Genomic DNA, 18,297 nt, shown 5'->3' with positions numbered 1-18,297 from the left:
ACTAAGCTTTGTATTTGGCCTCCATAGATCCAGTTCATAGTCATGGCTTTTTGAATTTAACCCTTAAAACCAATATTTACAAGGTTTTTTTTTCAGACCAATACGAGGAATGCATTCTTAAATCTTAAGATCTTTTAAAATAAAACTTAATCTTAATTAATACTTAAGTTAACTCCGTAAAATCTCCTGTTAAAAATTGATTTAATACCATTAGAAAAAAAATGATCTAATAATTTAACAACTCATCTAGTTTATTGTTATTTAGTAAAAAAAAACCCTTCAATAGAAACAATAATCACTCCAATTATAATGAAGAAAACAATTCTAGACCTTGTAAGAATTTAGAAGAGAATATATATATATATCTTCACACACACATGTGTGTGAAAATGGGATCGTATAATACTCATATCATCAAGTGAAATATAAAGAGAATATTGCTCCACTTGTATAGAATTTCAATCCAGCCCATTTGAACAAGAAGAGAGAGACTAGAGAGAGAGAGAGGTCCCCTTCTCTCCATTAAGTGAAAAAAAAAAATAGAAAGAAAAAAAACCCTAAGACAGAAAGACACAGTCCAGCTGATTTGATTCTAATCTCCTTGTTTTGAATTGCATTTAGAGATCTCAATTTCTTCAATCCACCGAAAGGTACAAACTTTATCTCTTTTTTTAATTTGTGTTTTTGCTTCCAAAGGAATCTGTTTTGGTTTTTGATTTCAAGAAATAAAAGTTTAGATTTTGATTCATTTTTTAGCTCTTTTTTTATCACACATTGCAACAATTTGTTAAAATATGTCAATAATTTGGTTTCTTGTTTTGTTTCAGATATTGCATGCCTCTCATTTTAGAGTTTTTCTTGTTTGATTGCTGAGAAAATGTTGGAATCAAAAGAAATTGCTAATTTTAAATCGTGGGTTTCTTTTCTTTTTGGTCTGGGAGCTGGAAAAACGTAAACTTTACATTTAGATTAACGAAAATCAGAAAGTTTGTTTAATTTAAAGTGAAACACTGAAATTTCTTTTCTTTTCATGGAAACCAAACAGAGGGCTATGATGTTTTTTTTTTTTTCTGTTGAGTGGCTGCAATAAAATGTTATTTATTTTGTTCTTCTTAGTTTGTTTTTGGATTGGTAAACTTGGTTGTTTTTTCTCTGTTACATGTAGTTGTAAATTATGTTTTGCAAGTCTGCATACTGGTCTGGCACCAATTTGACCTAAAAGGGTCACCGAAGTTGAGATTGATCTAATGGGGTCACGTCTTTTCTGGAGTTTTAGTCGAGTAACCATGAGATGAACCGTGGAGCTACCATGAAGTAGATTAAATGGGTGGAAATTTGGAAGAAAGCACATGAGTTGCTTTCAAGGTCTGATTTGGTCTTTCAAACCTAGTTTTATTAAGAGGGCCAGCCTAAATCTTTGATCATCAAAATATAATGGATGGTAACTGGTGATTACTAAAGTTTCATATCATGCCTGAATTTGGGAATCGGATTTTTTTATTTGTTTTCCCTGCTTTTGTTCTGGCATGCTATTATAAATATTTCTGCTTTGAATGTATTGAGAAATGTAGATAACTAATTTTGGTGGATAGATGTTGCCCCCTTTCTTGTTCATTTGTGGTTTCTTATGTTAGAGAATATGGGTCTTTCGAATCTCTTTTGTGAGTTTATCTATCTGCATTGCTCTTTGAGGCCTCTGTGAGGGATGCGTTTGAGAGACTGGAAAACATTCGAAAAAATAATTTTTTGATCCCCCATATTGCCATTAAGTACCCTGATTTGTTTTCTATATAAAACTCTTTGACAGGTACTGCTATTGCTTTGTCTATGGCAAACTCCAAGGGGTCAGCAAACATAAGAAATTTCATGTACTCTGGAAAACATGCATTACTTCCTCCAAAAAGTCCTTTTCCTATTGTTTCTCCATCATATGTTGATTATGTTCCCAGCAGCAGTATTGGATCAAAAACTGTTCAAAAGCCTAGAGAGGGAAACACACACCATCAGCGAACTTCCTCTGAGATGCTCTTCATAGAGGATCAGCCTTCATGGCTTGATGATCTTCTTAATGAGCCAGAGACACCTGTCCGTAGAGGAGGTCATAGGCGTTCATCAAGTGACTCTTTTGCGTACATAGATGCAGCTAATGCTTCTAACATGGATTATGCAGCACAGGATGGGTGCAGATATAAAAATGTGATATCTATACCTTCTTGGGGATCTCAAGACTTTGATTATTACAAAGATGTTAGGCGAACTCCTCTCTATGCTGAAATGAACATGTCGAAACAGAAGAGTAGGGCTTGGGATTCATCTTTAAATGCCCAAACGTACCCAAGCAGTCTTTCCTCTCCCAGGGAGAATGCTGGTCTGCAGAGTTCAGGATCATCATGTGTTCCCCGAGAAGCAGATAGTGTTTCAGAGAGTGAAAAGCAAGATCCACTCGATGGTTCACATGATTCAAAAATCTCATCCGAGAAGGACAGCTCAAATTCCAAGTCTTCTGCATCAGAGACTGATACAAAACGTGCTAAACAGTATGTCCTGTATTATTTTTCTTCATTATCAATACCTCATGCATGCTTTGATAAATTACTTAGACATAGAGCATGGCTCAAGTCGAATCATTAGTGTCATCATTTAATCTATTTAGTGTTCCCTTTTCTTTCTTTGATCGAAGCATGTTTTGTTGATATACTGGATGATCAAGCCCCATTATTGGTATCCTAATGCTTATCATTTTAAGGATGCATAATCAAGGGCTACTAGATTAGCACATGTTTTCTAGGAGTTGCAACATCTTGGAAGTGGAAAATCCAACCACCACACCTAGGGTACTTAGACATACCTTAAGAAAGATTGCATGACGCAACCATAAAGCTTAATTGCTAAAGAACTCATTCATAAACTCTGATTCTTAATATGAAGCATGACAAGTATAGATATTTACAGACTCAACACACTCCTGATTAGGTAGTTAAATCCTACTAAAATGGAAACACCAGATAATCTGTACAGTACTAAGCTCCAAAAAGGACAAGAATTTACAAAATAATAATAGAATAATACAAATGGAACCTCAATGCCCCATTTTCATGGCTGCATTACTCTGATTTCTGTCTTTATTAATATAGTACATAAAGGCAGATGTTGAAAAAACATCCAGACAGGCACTGAGGTGTTTATTTAGCCTTGTTAACATTCCACCAGCCCGAATTTAGTGGATGCAAAATAATGACATGTTTGAACGCCCTAAAAGGAAAGGGGGATGGTCAAGCTGCAAAGGCGGACATTATCAGACACTTTAAAGGTCTTAGGTTGATGTTGAAGTGATTTTTGTGATTTTATTTTGTGTGGAATTAATAGCTTTTATATTTGGAGCCTCCCTCTCCTTGTGATGATAAATGATAATGCTTCTACCATGTGGAAGGAAAGGGGAGAAAAAGAACTGATATGTCAAGATTTTTTCCATCGAAAATGATGGGTATCCTTGTATTTTTTCTTTGTCTTTCCATTCTACTCTTGAGATGAAAGAATCATTTTCAAATAGGAAAGGAGCTAGCAATCCATGTGTAACTCAGGGATGCATGCATACCTCTTTAACATGATTTATCATCTGTTGAGGAGGATGTGTTTCTTCCTTCTGCATTTTCTACTTGGCTTTCTTGATAATCATATCTGTTGACAACATGTGGCTTTATTTATGAGAGTTGAATATCTGAATACATAGTGGCTTATGCTATTTCTACATTTCTGATCTGTTAATAAACAATCTAAAATTTGGTATGATGACTATGACTCATGCTTTTGGCTGCTGTTGTTTGGTAGTTATTTTTGGATACTTGTTTGTAGGAGCTAGAATAGCTACTTATAATATGAAGGATATGCAAAGGTGATAAAACTCAGATACTCTGCAATGAGTTGAAGAGAAATACTTTTGTTAATAAGATTAAAATTATATCCACTGCAGGCAATTTGCTCAGCGCTCCAGAGTCCGAAAACTTCAGTACATAGCTGAGCTGGAAAGAAATGTACAAGCTTTGCAGGCAAGTATCTAAGTTTCTGCAGAAGCTGAAGTGAGGAGTAATTTTCTATTTAATTTTTAAAGGTGTTGAATGAATTGCTAAAATTGTCTGATGTCATAACTATTTTTTGTACTCCACAGGCAGAAGGATCTGAAGTATCAGCTGAGCTTGAATTTGTCAATCAGCAAAATCTTATTCTAAGCATGGAGAACAAAGCTCTTAAGCAACGGTTTGAAAATTTGGCCCATGAGCAGCTTATCAAATGCTGTAAGCTCTAATTCCTGACTTCTTGACAGTTAAGGTGTTTGAAAAGAGTTGAAATTTTTGAACCATTTAGTTTGTCATGATGCTAACATATAAAAATTTAAAGAGTCAATGATTGCTTTCCTCCATTCCATACTGCTGAACTTCCCAAGAAAGCGGGCAAGACACATCACTGAAATGCACAACCTTGTTTATTTGTGCCATTTGAACAGAAAAAAGGATATTGAAGAAAAATGTTATCCAACACTTTTAGGGGACTTGTTTTATGGATTTAGTGTGGAATAAACAAATAGTTGGCTTGGCAGAAGGTTCGTAAAATTCATGAAATATTCATGTTTGGGGATGGAAAGCATCAACATGTCCTTAAAGTTTCTAGATGTTAGTGAATATAATAAAACCACATTCTAAGGCCTTACCTAACAACTTGAGCTTTCTCTTTAGATTGCGTGGTTCTTGACATGGTATAAGATCTCATCGACCAAGTGGTTAAGAGTTCGAATCTTAACAACCTTATTTTTTTTTCTAATTAAAATTAAAATTTCAGCTTTAGGTAGTGTGAGTGAATATAATAAAACCATACGCTAGTGCCCTCACACAACAACCTAAGGAGGTTGAGTGGTTCTTTGAAACTAGAAGAACTAAAGGCAGGGTTGTAGGATTTACTTTTAACAATCAAGTCAGCAACATGGTTTTTCCATGTAACAAAATAATTAGGAATACCTTTTTCGTGAATTTCTTGTATAATGTCTTATAGAGAATTTGATCTTTTGGATAGTGTTGATTCTTTTGTATGGTTTTTACTACGTGAGATGGATATTCTTATAGCTTTGCCTCTTAAAAGCTATTTTTGCTGCTATTACCAGTCAATAATATTGCTGTTAGGTTCCCTCAAGTAGCCAAGGCCAGATGGTGCTAAAGTAGGCCGTAGACTTAAAATTTCATATCTTGCCAAATCAAGGATATGTAGAAATTGGATCCATGTAACTTCAACTAGTTTTGGATTGAGTCATGATGTTTGCTTGAATTTACCTTTACTAACCATGAAAGTTGTGACCAAATAACATTCCCCAGCTTTCCTAAAAGAAAAAAAAAATTATCCAGCTCCACTTCAGCAAACTCTGGCTTTCTCCTCTTGAGCTTGTTGTTTATAACAGAAGATTGTTAACAATCTTAGTTTAACTCCTGTTTCGTTAATTTTTTGTTGGGTTGATTAGCAGCTGTGCCTACCTGCGATGGCTTGAAAGCATAATATTTTCTTTATGCTTCAACTTTTCTTGAGCTTGTTGATGTGTCTTGCTATGGTTGCTTCAGGTCACTGTAATTATAGTGCCTTCAAGGTTACAAAATAATAAGATCGTGTTTATGATGTAATAAGTGTAAATACTAATTAGTTTCTAATTATTCACAAATGTTTTCATTACAACTAAACAGTATTTTTTTCTTCTCTAAGGTGACAATAAACATTTTTTTTATTGAAATTGTACTTAATTGTTTGTAATTATCACCAATCACAAAGCAATTAACTAAATTACAAAATGATAAGATGATTTTTAACACTTCATTTAGTGAATCTATGTAATAGTCCATAATCACTTGTTAAGAAGTGAATAGTATTTATTTTACTTTTGAAAGTAACAATGTGCTATATGAGTCTTAATTGCATATTAGAAACCAGTATTATGATGGGATAATTAGTTAAACTACTAAGTGGTAAGATAAGTTATTATGATACAATTTTTTTTTTTTAATAGTTTGTAACTTGAAGGCATTATAATTGTAGTGCCTTAAAGCAACCAAGCGAGCCCCCTTGTTAATGCTTTTGCACTTATAGAAACTACACAGGTATATCTATATTTGTTTGTATGTGATGTATTTGCAGAAACATGTACATGTATGTATTTCCTTATCTTGCTTGCCACCATGTTCTACACCCTTTAGAAGATTAGTGAGAACGAGTTGGGGTGGGCTGCTCACAAACACCTTTTGCTTCACATGAATTGGCCTTTTGTTGGGTAAAAATCGACTGGAAACTGTCATGTGTGGATCTGTCAAAGATAATTAAGTTGATGGTAGAAAACAGAATACAATATCAACTGTTCCTATCTATTAAAGTGAACATGAGCTTTTAACTGTCTCATGATGGACATGCGGTCGCCATTTGTGGCTTAAGAACATGTCACTGAAATGCATGTTTATGGCTAGGGATTTAGTCACAACAGATTGCATAGTATGCAACTAAAAGATTTTCCAATGAATATGGCAAGAGTTTAGAATGAACAATTTTAGTAGATGCTTTGGTTCTGTTATCTGTTACTTGAGAGAGGGGTTTGAGACTGCAGGGGTGGAGAATGTGCATGGCAGAAGCATGATTTGCTGCTTCTTGAAAGCACAGCTCTCTTTTTGGACAGTCCTTTGATTCTGAAAACTTTAGGGCATAGAAGTGACATAGGAAGGTGACCGAGATAAAAACGATAATGCATTGAGAATGAGATTATTGATCTTCCTCAGTATGAATGGAAATGCTTTTATTTATTTATTAGTTTTCATGCTCTTACTGCTGCTGAACTTTTTGAGGGTGTTTTGATAATGATGCTCTTACTGCTACTGAACTTTTTGAGGGTGTTTTCAGTGGAGCATGAAGTTCTGGAGAGGGAGATTGGAAGGCTACGAGCCTTATATCAGCAGCAGCAACAGCAACCTGCTTCAAATCATCGCCGTAGTAAAAGCAAGGACTTGGATTCCCAATTTGCAAACCTCTCTTTGAAACATAAGGATGCCAATTCTAGCCGAGACCCTGTGACTGGTTCACTCCGCATTTAGACATGTTGTAGCCAAGAGATTTGTTGTGCCACTACTTCGCCCATGTCTGGCTTGCCAGGTCTAGCCGTGACCACTTGACCATAATTGTTGTTGCCATTGAGTGGGATAAAGCTGGGTTCTAGCTTTCATCCCATTCTCCACCTGATTCAAACATTTTGTTTTTCTGTTCTTTCTTTCCCTATCTTAATTTGATAATTAATCTTCATGTGCACCTGGTGGTCATCGAGCAGGCAGATGACTCACCGGTGGTGATAACTAAGAAAGAGGTTTCTATTTTGGCCTCTCCTGCATGTTCAAGTTATCAGAACTCAGGGAATTTGTATCCATTTCTGATCCATTTAGAATGTACACTTTGGAATCTAATGTAGCTGTGAAGGATCCTGAGGCCTTGTTGAATGTGCATTGTCCGAAATTTGTTATTCTTAGGAAACTCTTGTAAAATCTGTTCAATGAAATCCATGCTTGCTTCCTGCACTGTTTAAATGATGAGAATTATTTTGAGCAGGGAACGTTTGGCTGGTTGGAAATAATGCTCTTTTGCCTGCTATAGCTTCAAATTTATAGAATCGCTTTTTCCCAAGTTGGGGAAAGGATTACTTGATGCCTTGCTTAGGATTACTTGATGCCTTGCTTAGGATTACTTGTAACACTATTGAATAAAATTCACAGTACACTTCAGAGGTAAACCCTTCTGAGAAAAGCGGAGCTTAACTTTCAGGAAATGATTAGGACGGGGACGAGGCGTTCATTTGATCGATGGTGATGTTGCTTATGCTTTGAGAACACTTGTTTTCTTATCAAATGATGGAGGTAAATATCAAGGATGAGCAGAATAATCAATAAAATTAAACTAGAAAATCTTATAAAAAAATTTGGCTAGATATCGGTGGGTTTCAGATAAAAGGCTTAACCGAACTAAACCATGAAGTGGGTTTCAGATAATAGAAACTGAAAAAACTAAACCGAATTAAACCATGAAAAAACTTAGTACATAATAAATTGAGGTATAAATACTAACCCTAAATACATGCCCTGCCTCTCTTTCTCATTTTCTTACTAAACGTGTTCACGATATAATTATAAGTTTCAAGATATAATTATAAGTTAACAGTTACAAGACATGAACAAACCTAATAGTTAGAAGTTCATCGTTCGGGTTAGATCCTGGTAATGGAGGGGGGCTTATGGGAAGCATGTGGAGGACTCTCAATGTCATAATGCCCTGGCTGGTCATGAGGGCTACACTTTGTAGGTCTTGGGAATCACTCTAAAGTTGTGTAATCATCTCATCTCTTTCAACTAGCTCTTCACATAGGTTTGGCGAGAAAGGCTCATAAATCCACTAGGATATATTGAGTTGTACGAGGAGGTTGCATAAGATGTGCCCAAAGGATAACTAGCTAGATAGGTCCTCTAAACGAGGTTGCTCGTAAAAAAAATCACTCTTCCAAAAAGGACAATGATCCTAAGAGGGGTTAGAAGAAACCAATAAGGGAACGTTTAAGCTATTCCAAAATGTGTACCTCTCCATTAAACACCACCCTCATCGAAGTCCTTGCAATCATCCAAGGCAATGAGTTTGTTCGATATCCTTCACCCCTGAAGCCTTCTCCCAATACCCTCACATCGAAGACATATTGTCTTTTTCATAAAGACAGAGGATATGACACCAAAGATTGTTATGTCTTGAAAAAAGAAATTGAAATGTTGATAGCTAATGGTTATTTTGGTTAGTTTCTAAAGAAGGATTCTCACCCAAAACAGAATAGAGAAAAGCCTGGTTAATGTGCAATGATTTTTCCTGAGATCAATGTGAATTTAAGGGTAGGCAGGAGGTGACTTTAACAATATAAAGAGAAAGCATGTAAAGCAAGTCCTCACAGCTGCTAAACTGTTGGATCAATGGCACAAGCCAATACTCTTAAAGATAAGGAAGGTCTGACTTTTCCATATAAGAATGCCTTTGGCATGACCACTATTATCTCTAACCACAAAGTACATCAAGTGTTAGTGGATGATGGCAGCATAGTGAACATCCTTTCTATAGAACCATGTCCCAAATTAGAATCCCTTATTTAAAACTGATACAAGTGAAGAGTCCCCTCAACGGGATAAAAGATTTAGGTGTTCCAGTAAAAGGAGTTTTAGAACTACCTGTTATGATTGATATTCCCCCAAGATGTACCTCACTCCAGCAACACTTCATTATGATTGATATGACATTGGCTTATAATGTCATCTTAGGAAGACCCTTACTACACCAAATCAATGTTGTAATCAATACTAGGTACTTGGCGTTAAAGTTCCCAACTCAACATGGAGTTGCCATGTTGCGAGGGGATTAGGTAGCCTCCAAGCAATGTGCCACCACTTATTTAAAAGGTAAGAAAGTGCTGATATTGGACCATCAAGGAATTGAAAGATATTTTTCGAGGGGGGGGATGAACAAGCCATCACAAAAATAGGATACACCTTGACACCAACGCAATAACAATAATTGACAGAGCTCTTACAAGTTCAAAAGTTGAATTTTACAATAGATGCATCAGGCATGCCAGGCATCAGTCCTAAAATAGCTACTCACCAGTTAAAGGAATAACCAGTTGCCCTCCAGTTCGTCAGAATAAAAGAAACTTTGAAAGGGAAAGACTGAAAGCTATAACAAAAACAAAACAAGATAAACTTTAGGCCATTGCTTTCATCAGGGGAGTGTTATACCCTGTCTAGTTGTCAAATATGGTTATAGTCAAGAAGAATAATGAAAAGTGATGAATGTGTGTAGATTTCACTGATTTGAACAAAGTTTGTCTAAAATATAGTTATTCGCTCCCAAAAATGATCGTTTGTAGATGCCACTGTAGGTCTCAAATTCTTGAGCTCCTTGGATACCAACTCAGGTTATCATCAAATCTTCATGCACCTCAAAGACGAGGAGAAAACGAATTTCATAACTATAGAAAGTACTTATTGCTACAGAGCAATGCCATTCATGTTAAAGAATACAGAGGTAACATATCAATAAATGGTTAATCAGATATTCAAAAATCAATTAAGAAAAATTATGAAGGGATATGTTGATGACATGTTACTAAAGAGCATGACTTTTGAACATCTTCTGGACCTTAATGTAAGTAATAGATGTCATTGTTAAATTGCAACATTTACCGATGAACTATGTCATCGCTATACCTCTCGATACATACCGACAGAAATAGTCCATAGATGTACATTGAGAGAATTGCAGTAAGAAAAGAAAGAATAAAATAAATAAATAAATAAATAATATGTCATTTTATAGAAGGTATTACCGACAAAATAATCCTTTAGTAACATGTCATCAAGAATTTATTTATTTCTTTATAACATGTCATATTAGCAACAACTTTATTTCGTCGGTAATACCTTCTATAAAATGACATGTTATTTATTTATTTTTATTTTTTTTTCTTATTGCAATTCTTTCAGTTTACATCAATGGATTTTTTCTGTTAATATGTACCGAAGGGTATAATGATGGCATAGTTCATCGGTAAATATTGCAATTTAACAATGGAGTTATTTTTATAAGTATTTTTATTTATATTTGTTAATTTTCTGGTAATAAATCTAATTTTAACAACCAAAATATAATTTGACATTTGTGCGCTGCAACTCTATATCATGAGTGCGTTTCACCACGTATTTTTTTTTTCCGACGGATTTGTGTATAGCGAACCATAGTAACCTAGTAAAACACAATCAAAATTATTTCTTTTGAACAATGGCAGTGAGCTTATCTAGCAAAAAAACAAATACTAATGTGGAGACAATTTTAAAGCATAAATGCGAGAAACAAAGAGAACAGAATTATGAAAGGTGTGGTAGCAGAGGCACTCTGCCCCTTGTTGGGCAGCGATGGATATTCATCCGGTGGAGGCATGACACATTCATCACCATTAAATTGAATCTTTCGAGGGAAGCCCCAACCTTCTCTGAAAGTAAAAATCCCTGGATCTTTGCGTAGTAAAATTTCAGTCTGTAAATTCCCATCCTTTCCTTCTTGTAGTAAAATGTCATTGTAAAATGGAAGCCCCCAAAACATCCCAGTATCATCTGCATAGTAATTTAATGTCAAGACACAATTAATGATATAATGAAAATTGCTGAATGCAGGTTAAGTTTGCATCTCGTTAGCGTCTTTAAAGAAAGAAGAGTAGAGACAGAAATGAAAAAAACATATTTGATTATAAAAACAGATACGCAGATATAAAAATAAATATGTTTATGGGATAATTTTACAGTTAATTTATATTCTTTCAAAATAAAAAGTATATGGATGTTCTCTTTTCGCTAGATCACTAAACAATAATAATATGATAGAAGCTAGCTTTGTGCAACAACTTACTGATATATCCGTATCGATTGAGGGGTGCGTAGTTGAAGCTGAAAACCTGTGTCAGACTTTGCAGGTTGGGATGTAGCACCACCAAGTTCCATTCTGAATAATTTTTCATGATGTGGAAATTTGTAACTGTCATTTTAGCCCTCCAATATTGTTTGTAACTTTCTTTCAGATGCCAATGCACCCTTATTGGGCACATATGCTCGGAGCACCTTACTACAGGTGTTGGATCTTGATTTTGTTTCAGCAATGGTGGGGTCTCACCATACCTGCCAGTTTTCACAGAGCTTAATTCCCTTCTAAACAAATAATGATCAGTTGATCTGCTAATTCAAGACACTAAAATCTTTTTGAAGTGTGTTACCAAGCAAGCCCTACCCTACACATGATGAAAAAAATGTTAAAAAACGTCGGGGAGATATACTTTACACATTTTGTTCCAGGTTGTCCTTGGCAGCCGCAGCTGCATCTGGGGCACGAAACAATAGTTTGATTGTAGAATGCAGACAAGGAAACACAACATCTTGGTGTAGGTGATGCTAAACTCTGGGAGTACATGCAGGTCACATTCCATGTCGCTTCAAGAAAACAGAACAGGGAAATTTACAAAAAAGATGAAAGGATTAAACTATTGTCATGGAAAAAGTAGTGAAGTTCTGAAAGTGATTACCAAGAGCCTGTGTCCATCGCCGGCCTCCATCTGTTGTGTACCTGCTGGGTTCTACCTTAACTGCACCCCCACAACTATAGCCTGGAACTCCAAGTGTGAAATTATCCGGCATTATAAATTGGGAATTGGTGCCAGAACCTCCGACAGCCATCTGAAAAGTAGCAACATACTTGGAAGGATCTTGCTTCATGGATGACAGTACACCTCCCTTGCAACAATTTTGGGTTTGGGCATTATAATTGGTTCCGGGAAGAAGGTCTACAATGAATGGCTCCTTCTCACAACAATGAGGAAGGGTTGATTCCTTGAATTCAGTGCAGTTTCCTTGCTCAGTAGCCTCAGCTCCCTGCATTGACCATATCACCTCTTTGCCTTTCCATGCCCAATTCAATTTCCAGCCTGGTGGTTCCACATGGCGATATTGTTGGAAGTTGTAAATTGATACCATCACCTTAAAGAGTAGAAAACAAATGTCAAAGACCGATTTGCATATAATTAATAAAAATTTATAGTGATTAATATTGTGCTTGATATATAGTAATAACAAAAGTTACAGTAATCCCAAATTTATAGTTATTATTGTTATGGTTGTAAATTGTAATGGCAGATAAGTGATTATAATAATATAATAGTTGTAAAAATAATTATAAATATTAAATAGAAATACAATGATAATGACAGCTAACCAAGATAATAATGATGATAGTATTATGACAGACATGATCATGATAATGATAATGATAGTTAGAAAATATAATGATCATAATGATATAATGATATTATATTTTTAAATAAAAAAATAAAAATAAAAAATTATCTTTTATTGTTTTTAGAAAATATTAATATTTAAAATTATTTTCTTTTTAAAATTAAACATTTTTCTACTATGATACCAAACAATATATTATATTTTTTATTATTTGAGGCTCCTTGGTGGGATCTTTGATGGGATATGAACACTCCTTTCTCCCAAGACAGAACTGGCCTGTTGAGTGATGTCATGGTGACCAATGGGTGGACAGAATTAAACAACGAAGACTAAGATTTTTGTCGAGCCCACAAGCACCAGACCATGTTAGAAGCAGACAAACTGTACTTGGCTCAGCAGTTCTCTCTCAGGTTTCAGATTATCACACGTACATCATGCACTTTGTTCTTCTTTATTGCTAGTCGAGAAACAAGAAAAATAGTGCTAGGATTTCCTGCTTTTTCTACAAATCAGTTTTTTTCTTACAAGAAAATCGCAAGGATGATGGAACAACAATAGTTTTTCTTGGTGGTTTAAGATTCAATGAACATCACACAAGTAATTGAAAACTTTTGGAAAAAAATTAAAATATATTTTCTCCTTTTCCCTTCTAGGATTCCAAATTATCCAAAAATGAAAAAAAAAATAGAAAAATCTTATACAGTGGAAAACCAGAATGCCTCCAATCCAACACCATCACAAAGGGAATAACATGTTAAGAAAAGGGAACAAAAATAAAATCAAAATATTTGGAAAAAAATATTTTAGAAAATAATGAAAACATATCCACAGCTTACATTATTTGTACCGGAATTCGATAGAAGAAGATCCCATTTGATGGTTATGTTGCCATAAGGATCAAGTGGGTCAAACCCATCTGCACAAATTCCATTGAAATTCACCAAGTCTCAGTTCATTGAAACATTCATGGCTCTTAATTGGCAAAACTCAACAACATCATAAAATTCTATTAAAAAAGAAAGAAAGAAAGAAATAATGAGATTTGAAACTATGTTGGAAAATTTAAAAGAGGGTACTTACAAGAAGGTGATATAGAGCTAATGAGAGAGAAGAAGAAGAAGATCAAAATCAAGACCATGCCCATTAATCCTCACTCAAACAAAAATAAACAAAAGAGGTTTAAAAACCTTCAAGAAAATCAACTCCTCTTTATATATATCTCCTATGAACAAAGAAACAGATCTTTTCTCTCTTTTTTCCACAAGAATACACAGGGAGTGGCTAATTTGTTCACAGTCTGTATGGTTTGAGAGAAATGAACGAAAATGGAGCAGTCTAGTCAGTCTGTTTTGTGTCTCAAAAATAGATTGTTTGGCTTAACTCTCTAAAAGACAAATAAGTAAAGGAAAGAAATAAAATTATAATTAATGCTGAGTGAGAGAAGGACTTGGAAATGGCTAAATTTAGGGAGTGCTGGGCTGTGCATGCACTGTGATTTGTGAAGAGAGATGGATAGATACATTCAAAGTTCACGCGTTATATTCTGGGGCACTTGGCTGCCGCTTGGGTCTCAGGGAAATGCACTTGCTTTTAAGAATTTTGCACTATATATTTTTATTGTTAAAAAATGAAAAAAATAAAAAATAAAAGAAAAGAAAGGAATCTGCAATATTTTGTTATTTCCTCCTTTTTTCCAAAATAATTTAATTGCTTAATTATTTTTTATTATATATATATAGTTTAATAAATTGCAATATTGAAATTTGTAAATATTTTTGGATTTAGTTGTTTAATGAATTTTGATATATATGTTAATAAATTTCAGTACTGATATTTGTAAATATTTATTGTCTTTTACTTCGTAACATTTTAGGATTGTGATAGTTCAAGCAAAGTGCCAATGTAGCAATATTATATACATAAGAGATGATTTAGGAACCCGTTTTATGTTCTTTGGAGTTTCATTAATTTATAATAAAATTATCATTGTCTTAGTTTTTGTGATTTTTTTTTAAAGCTAGAAATTTTATAATAAAATATATAATTGACAAGGATAAAAACACAAATAAAAAGATAATTAGTCAAAAATACAGAATTGAAGTTGAAAAGAGTTATCACATAAAACTCTAATTCATAATTTTATTACCTTGTAATACTCTTCAAGTAGTTTAGTTTGTCTCTTTAAAAGATTTACAAATCCTTAAATAAACTCCAAAACAATCCTAAGCAAACTAGGAAACCTGAAAATAAAGAAAAATAATAAAAGTTTTAAACAAACTAAGAAAAATAAAATTATTAAGTATAATATTTAATTTCCTAAACTAATTAGAAAAAAAATAACTTTTTTTCAAAAATCTCATCCTGCATCAGTTTCTCCAAGTTGAAAAGATCTTATCCTCGAGTTCAAATTATTCTTGTCTCAATCTCTTGGATGATTAAGCAAGAGTTTCCAACCCTTTAAATGCTCGGTCTTTCCGTTACAAATATCATATATATCAATAACATGCATAGCCTCTATAACAATGAAACCACTATCAACGTTAGGAGGAGATTTGAAAATTTGTTTCACAATTTTTATTTAAGTACAATAACATCAACTTTGACCCCATCAAAATTCTTCTAAAGCACAGGTGTGGCATACATTCACAATATACTTAATTAAAAACCAAGAATTTTCTCCTTACAGACATCACAAACCAAGAATTTTGGATCTAAATCTTCTCCTTCAATATCATCGTCAACATTCTCATCAAATTTTGGTGGTTAATTCCAATTCACAAAGAAATTAAAATCATAAAAAACTTTCAGTTTCAACATCATATTCATCTCGATCAAGAAGTTATGTTCTCTACTCATATCTCTGAAACAGATTCTCAAAATTAGTAATGGATTTGTTATTACTCTTCAACATCATCGTCAACATTCTCATTGAATTTTGGTGGTTAATTCCAATCCATAAAGAAATTAAAATCATAAAAAACTTTCAATTTCAACATCATATTCATCTCGATCAAGAAGTTGTTTTCTCTACTCATATCTCTAAAACAGATTCTCAAAATTAGTAATAGATTTGTTATTACTCTTCTCACGATCCCCTCGGCTCCTCACCTCTGTCATCGAATGATTTAATTTTGCAATATATCTCTACATATCTTTTATCACCATATCTTAAACAAATTTTTTTTAATTTTGCAATTTATGTCTACATAGTCTCTATCACCGGTTACTGAACATCTCTTTCTTGATAGGAAACATCACCATCCTTTTATACATAAACACACCATGTTCTACTACCTCTTCCATGTATGGTTATTGCAATACACAAGAACCAAATAACCACTGGATTCGTTGGACTATGATATCAACTGACATGGATGGTAACACAAATAAAAAGACAACAAGTTTGAATAACAGAAATAAAGCTAAATAGGGTTGTCATAGAGAACTCTGATTTATAATTTTATTATTGAATATTTCTCTTTAAATAATATGTCTCACTAAAAAGTTTACAAGTCCTTAAATAAATCCAAAACTAAACTTGAAAATAAAGGAAAAACAATAAAAGTCCTAAACAAATTAGAAAAAATAAAATTATTAAGCATAATATTTAATTTTCTAAACAAAATAGAAAAAAATATTTTTTTTTTCTAAAAACTCCTCTTGTATCATAATTAATATACAAGAGAACTCTCTTAACATAGAAAATGAAACCGGTTTACATCTAAGATTAAATAAGTTAAAAAAAAAAGAACATATAATAAAAATTTTATTTAGAGACTAAAGATCTAGATTTTAGATCTAAAATATAAAAACTATTTTACAAGTGAATGGACAACTAATATACTCTTTTTTTTTTTTTACAATCCATCAATAGCTTTGCTATCTTATCTTCCATTTAATACTCTTTTTTTCTTAACAAGACTAATTTATTAGCAGCGATCTATATAGAACTTTTAGTGTAATAGAAAGACTCATGAAAGGATAGAAGAACACAAGAAACAAAATCAAACAACAAATTAAAATAAGGAAATTACTAGATAAACTGAACAAACACACACAAAAAAAATATCAAAGTAGGAATACTTAGATATAGGATTATTGCAAAAAAAAAAAGAACAAAATAAAATCTACCACCAATTGCAACAACTAAAGAAAAAGATAAAAGACAAACAAAAGTTCTAAAGAAGTAGAAAACATTAAGCATGTTCACATCAACTGATTTAGTTCAATTGTTGGTTAAATAATAAAATTCTCTAAATTAATTATAGCTTGTGTATACAAGTGTAAGGATTAACTAATATACTAAAACAAAGTTGAAGCAACTTTATGATTTATATAAATAATGAAGCTGGTTTATTTTATTTTTTCCTTTCTTTTTCGTTTCTTTGTTTTTCTTTATATACTTTATTTTTCGTATGCAAAAAGTGTTTGGGGATCTTTTTTATTACGAATTAGAGACTGATTTTGCAAATTAAAAATTTGTTGATTTTTTAAAAAAAAAATTAAGGACTAAATTTAACAAGCAAAACAAAACAACTCCATATACTTTTCAATTTATCTATTATTCAGTCCCTGGAATTTCAGCATTTCATATTTTAGTCCAAAACTTCTGTTTTCTTATGTTTGGAAGTTGAGAGAGGAGAAAGAAAATAATAAAAAAATATTGAAGAAAGAAAAAGTTATCGGTTATTGACATTTTAGCCATCAAAATAGATGATCTTAGTGTCAAAGAGCTAGGTTTTCAAGGGGAGTTCGATGAATATGATTTTTCACTTTCATAATGCTAAGAAAGTACATCGAGATATTAATTTTTTTATTTGGTTATTTTAATAGGAATTAGAGGTTGTTTATGGTTGCAAAAGGGGTTATCAAGGCTTATAGGTTTTTTTAGGTGTTTTCATGTGAAAACAAATTGAAAAAATAATTTTAGGGTTTTTAAAATTAAAACCTTGATTTTTCATTCATCTGAGGTGATAAAAAAATGTTGCAGTCAACAACAAGTAGTCTACCATAATAAATGAATATCTTTTGCCACAGTGGATGACTTGTTATCCAGTGTGTATATAAAAACATGAATGACATGTCACCCGTTTTATTAAAAACCAAAAATAAAATAAAAATCAACCCAAGCATACATGGGCTCTTTGGTAGTTGACCAAACATGCGAATCTGGCCTGCCATACCCAACAGTATATGATTTATACTTGAATTTAAAGTGTATTAATATAGTCGAATATTTGTTTAAATAAATAATGATAAGTTGGCTATTAAATCATCAAACTTTACTATTTTACAGTAGTACAATCAAATCAATGGTAAACATTAGAGTAGAAATCAACAAAAGAAAAGATAAGTGGGCCCAAAAAAATTATTTTGTATAATATATTTATTTTATTTTATTTTATTTATTTTTAGTAAAAAAAATAAC

General features: G+C 33.0%; 2 protein-coding genes across 4 annotated transcripts; one reads left to right on the top strand and one right to left on the bottom strand.

The window, feature by feature from the left end:
• Positions 1 to 433: 433 nt before the first annotated feature.
• On the top strand, positions 434 to 7,592 carry LOC133699812 (uncharacterized protein At4g06598-like). The gene is made up of 5 exons (XM_062123287.1): positions 434 to 650; positions 1,808 to 2,537; positions 3,971 to 4,050; positions 4,170 to 4,292; positions 6,919 to 7,592. Exons 2-5 carry the CDS (start codon positions 1,828 to 1,830, stop codon positions 7,107 to 7,109), a joined length of 1,104 nt encoding a protein of 367 aa, XP_061979271.1. The 5' UTR covers positions 434 to 650; positions 1,808 to 1,827; the 3' UTR covers positions 7,110 to 7,592.
• A 3,293-nt stretch (positions 7,593 to 10,885) lies between these two features.
• LOC133698436 (COBRA-like protein 6) lies at positions 10,886 to 14,013 on the bottom strand. 3 transcript variants are annotated; one of them, XM_062121349.1, is made up of 6 exons: positions 13,950 to 14,013; positions 13,706 to 13,785; positions 12,161 to 12,611; positions 11,915 to 12,068; positions 11,494 to 11,759; positions 10,886 to 11,201 (listed from the first exon to the last, which is right to left on the bottom strand). In XM_062121349.1, exons 1-6 carry the CDS (start codon positions 14,011 to 14,013, stop codon positions 10,921 to 10,923), a joined length of 1,296 nt encoding a protein of 431 aa, XP_061977333.1. In that variant the 3' UTR covers positions 10,886 to 10,920. The 3 variants fall into 3 exon arrangements, with proteins under 3 accessions (XP_061977333.1, XP_061977334.1, XP_061977336.1); XM_062121350.1 differs by lacking the exons at positions 13,706 to 13,785; positions 13,950 to 14,013 and having other exon boundaries at positions 11,494 to 11,777; positions 11,900 to 12,068; XM_062121352.1 differs by lacking the exons at positions 13,706 to 13,785; positions 13,950 to 14,013 and having other exon boundaries at positions 11,494 to 11,789.
• Between the last annotated feature and the right edge of the window lie 4,284 nt (positions 14,014 to 18,297).

The sequence above is a fragment of the Populus nigra genome, chromosome 7 (assembly GCF_951802175.1).
Source record: "Populus nigra chromosome 7, ddPopNigr1.1, whole genome shotgun sequence".
NCBI classification, from domain to species: domain Eukaryota; kingdom Viridiplantae; phylum Streptophyta; class Magnoliopsida; order Malpighiales; family Salicaceae; genus Populus; species Populus nigra.
Note: the sequence above shows the minus strand (reverse complement) of the source record. Positions and strands in the feature narration are given on the sequence as shown.

What these genes read in the sequence shown, in the direction of transcription:
- LOC133699812 (XM_062123287.1), top strand. Translation starts at nt 1,828, where the DNA reads ATGGCAAACTCCAAGGGGTCAGCAAACATAAGAAATTTCATGTACTCT. An exon ending in GATACAAAACGTGCTAAACA is followed by an intron (nt 2,538 to 3,970) that starts GTATGTCCTGTA and finishes TATCCACTGCAG; the next exon opens with GCAATTTGCTCAGCGCTCCA. An exon ending in TGTACAAGCTTTGCAGGCAA is followed by an intron (nt 4,051 to 4,169) that starts GTATCTAAGTTT and finishes CTCCACAGGCAG; the next exon opens with AAGGATCTGAAGTATCAGCT.
- LOC133698436 (XM_062121349.1), bottom strand. Translation starts at nt 14,013, where the DNA reads ATGGGCATGGTCTTGATTTTGATCTTCTTCTTCTTCTCTCTCATTAGC. An exon ending in CGAATTCCGGTACAAATAAT is followed by an intron (nt 12,612 to 13,705) that starts GTAAGCTGTGGA and finishes CTACTCTTTAAG; the next exon opens with GTGATGGTATCAATTTACAA. An exon ending in CAATCGATACGGATATATCA is followed by an intron (nt 11,202 to 11,493) that starts GTAAGTTGTTGC and finishes ATTACTATGCAG; the next exon opens with ATGATACTGGGATGTTTTGG.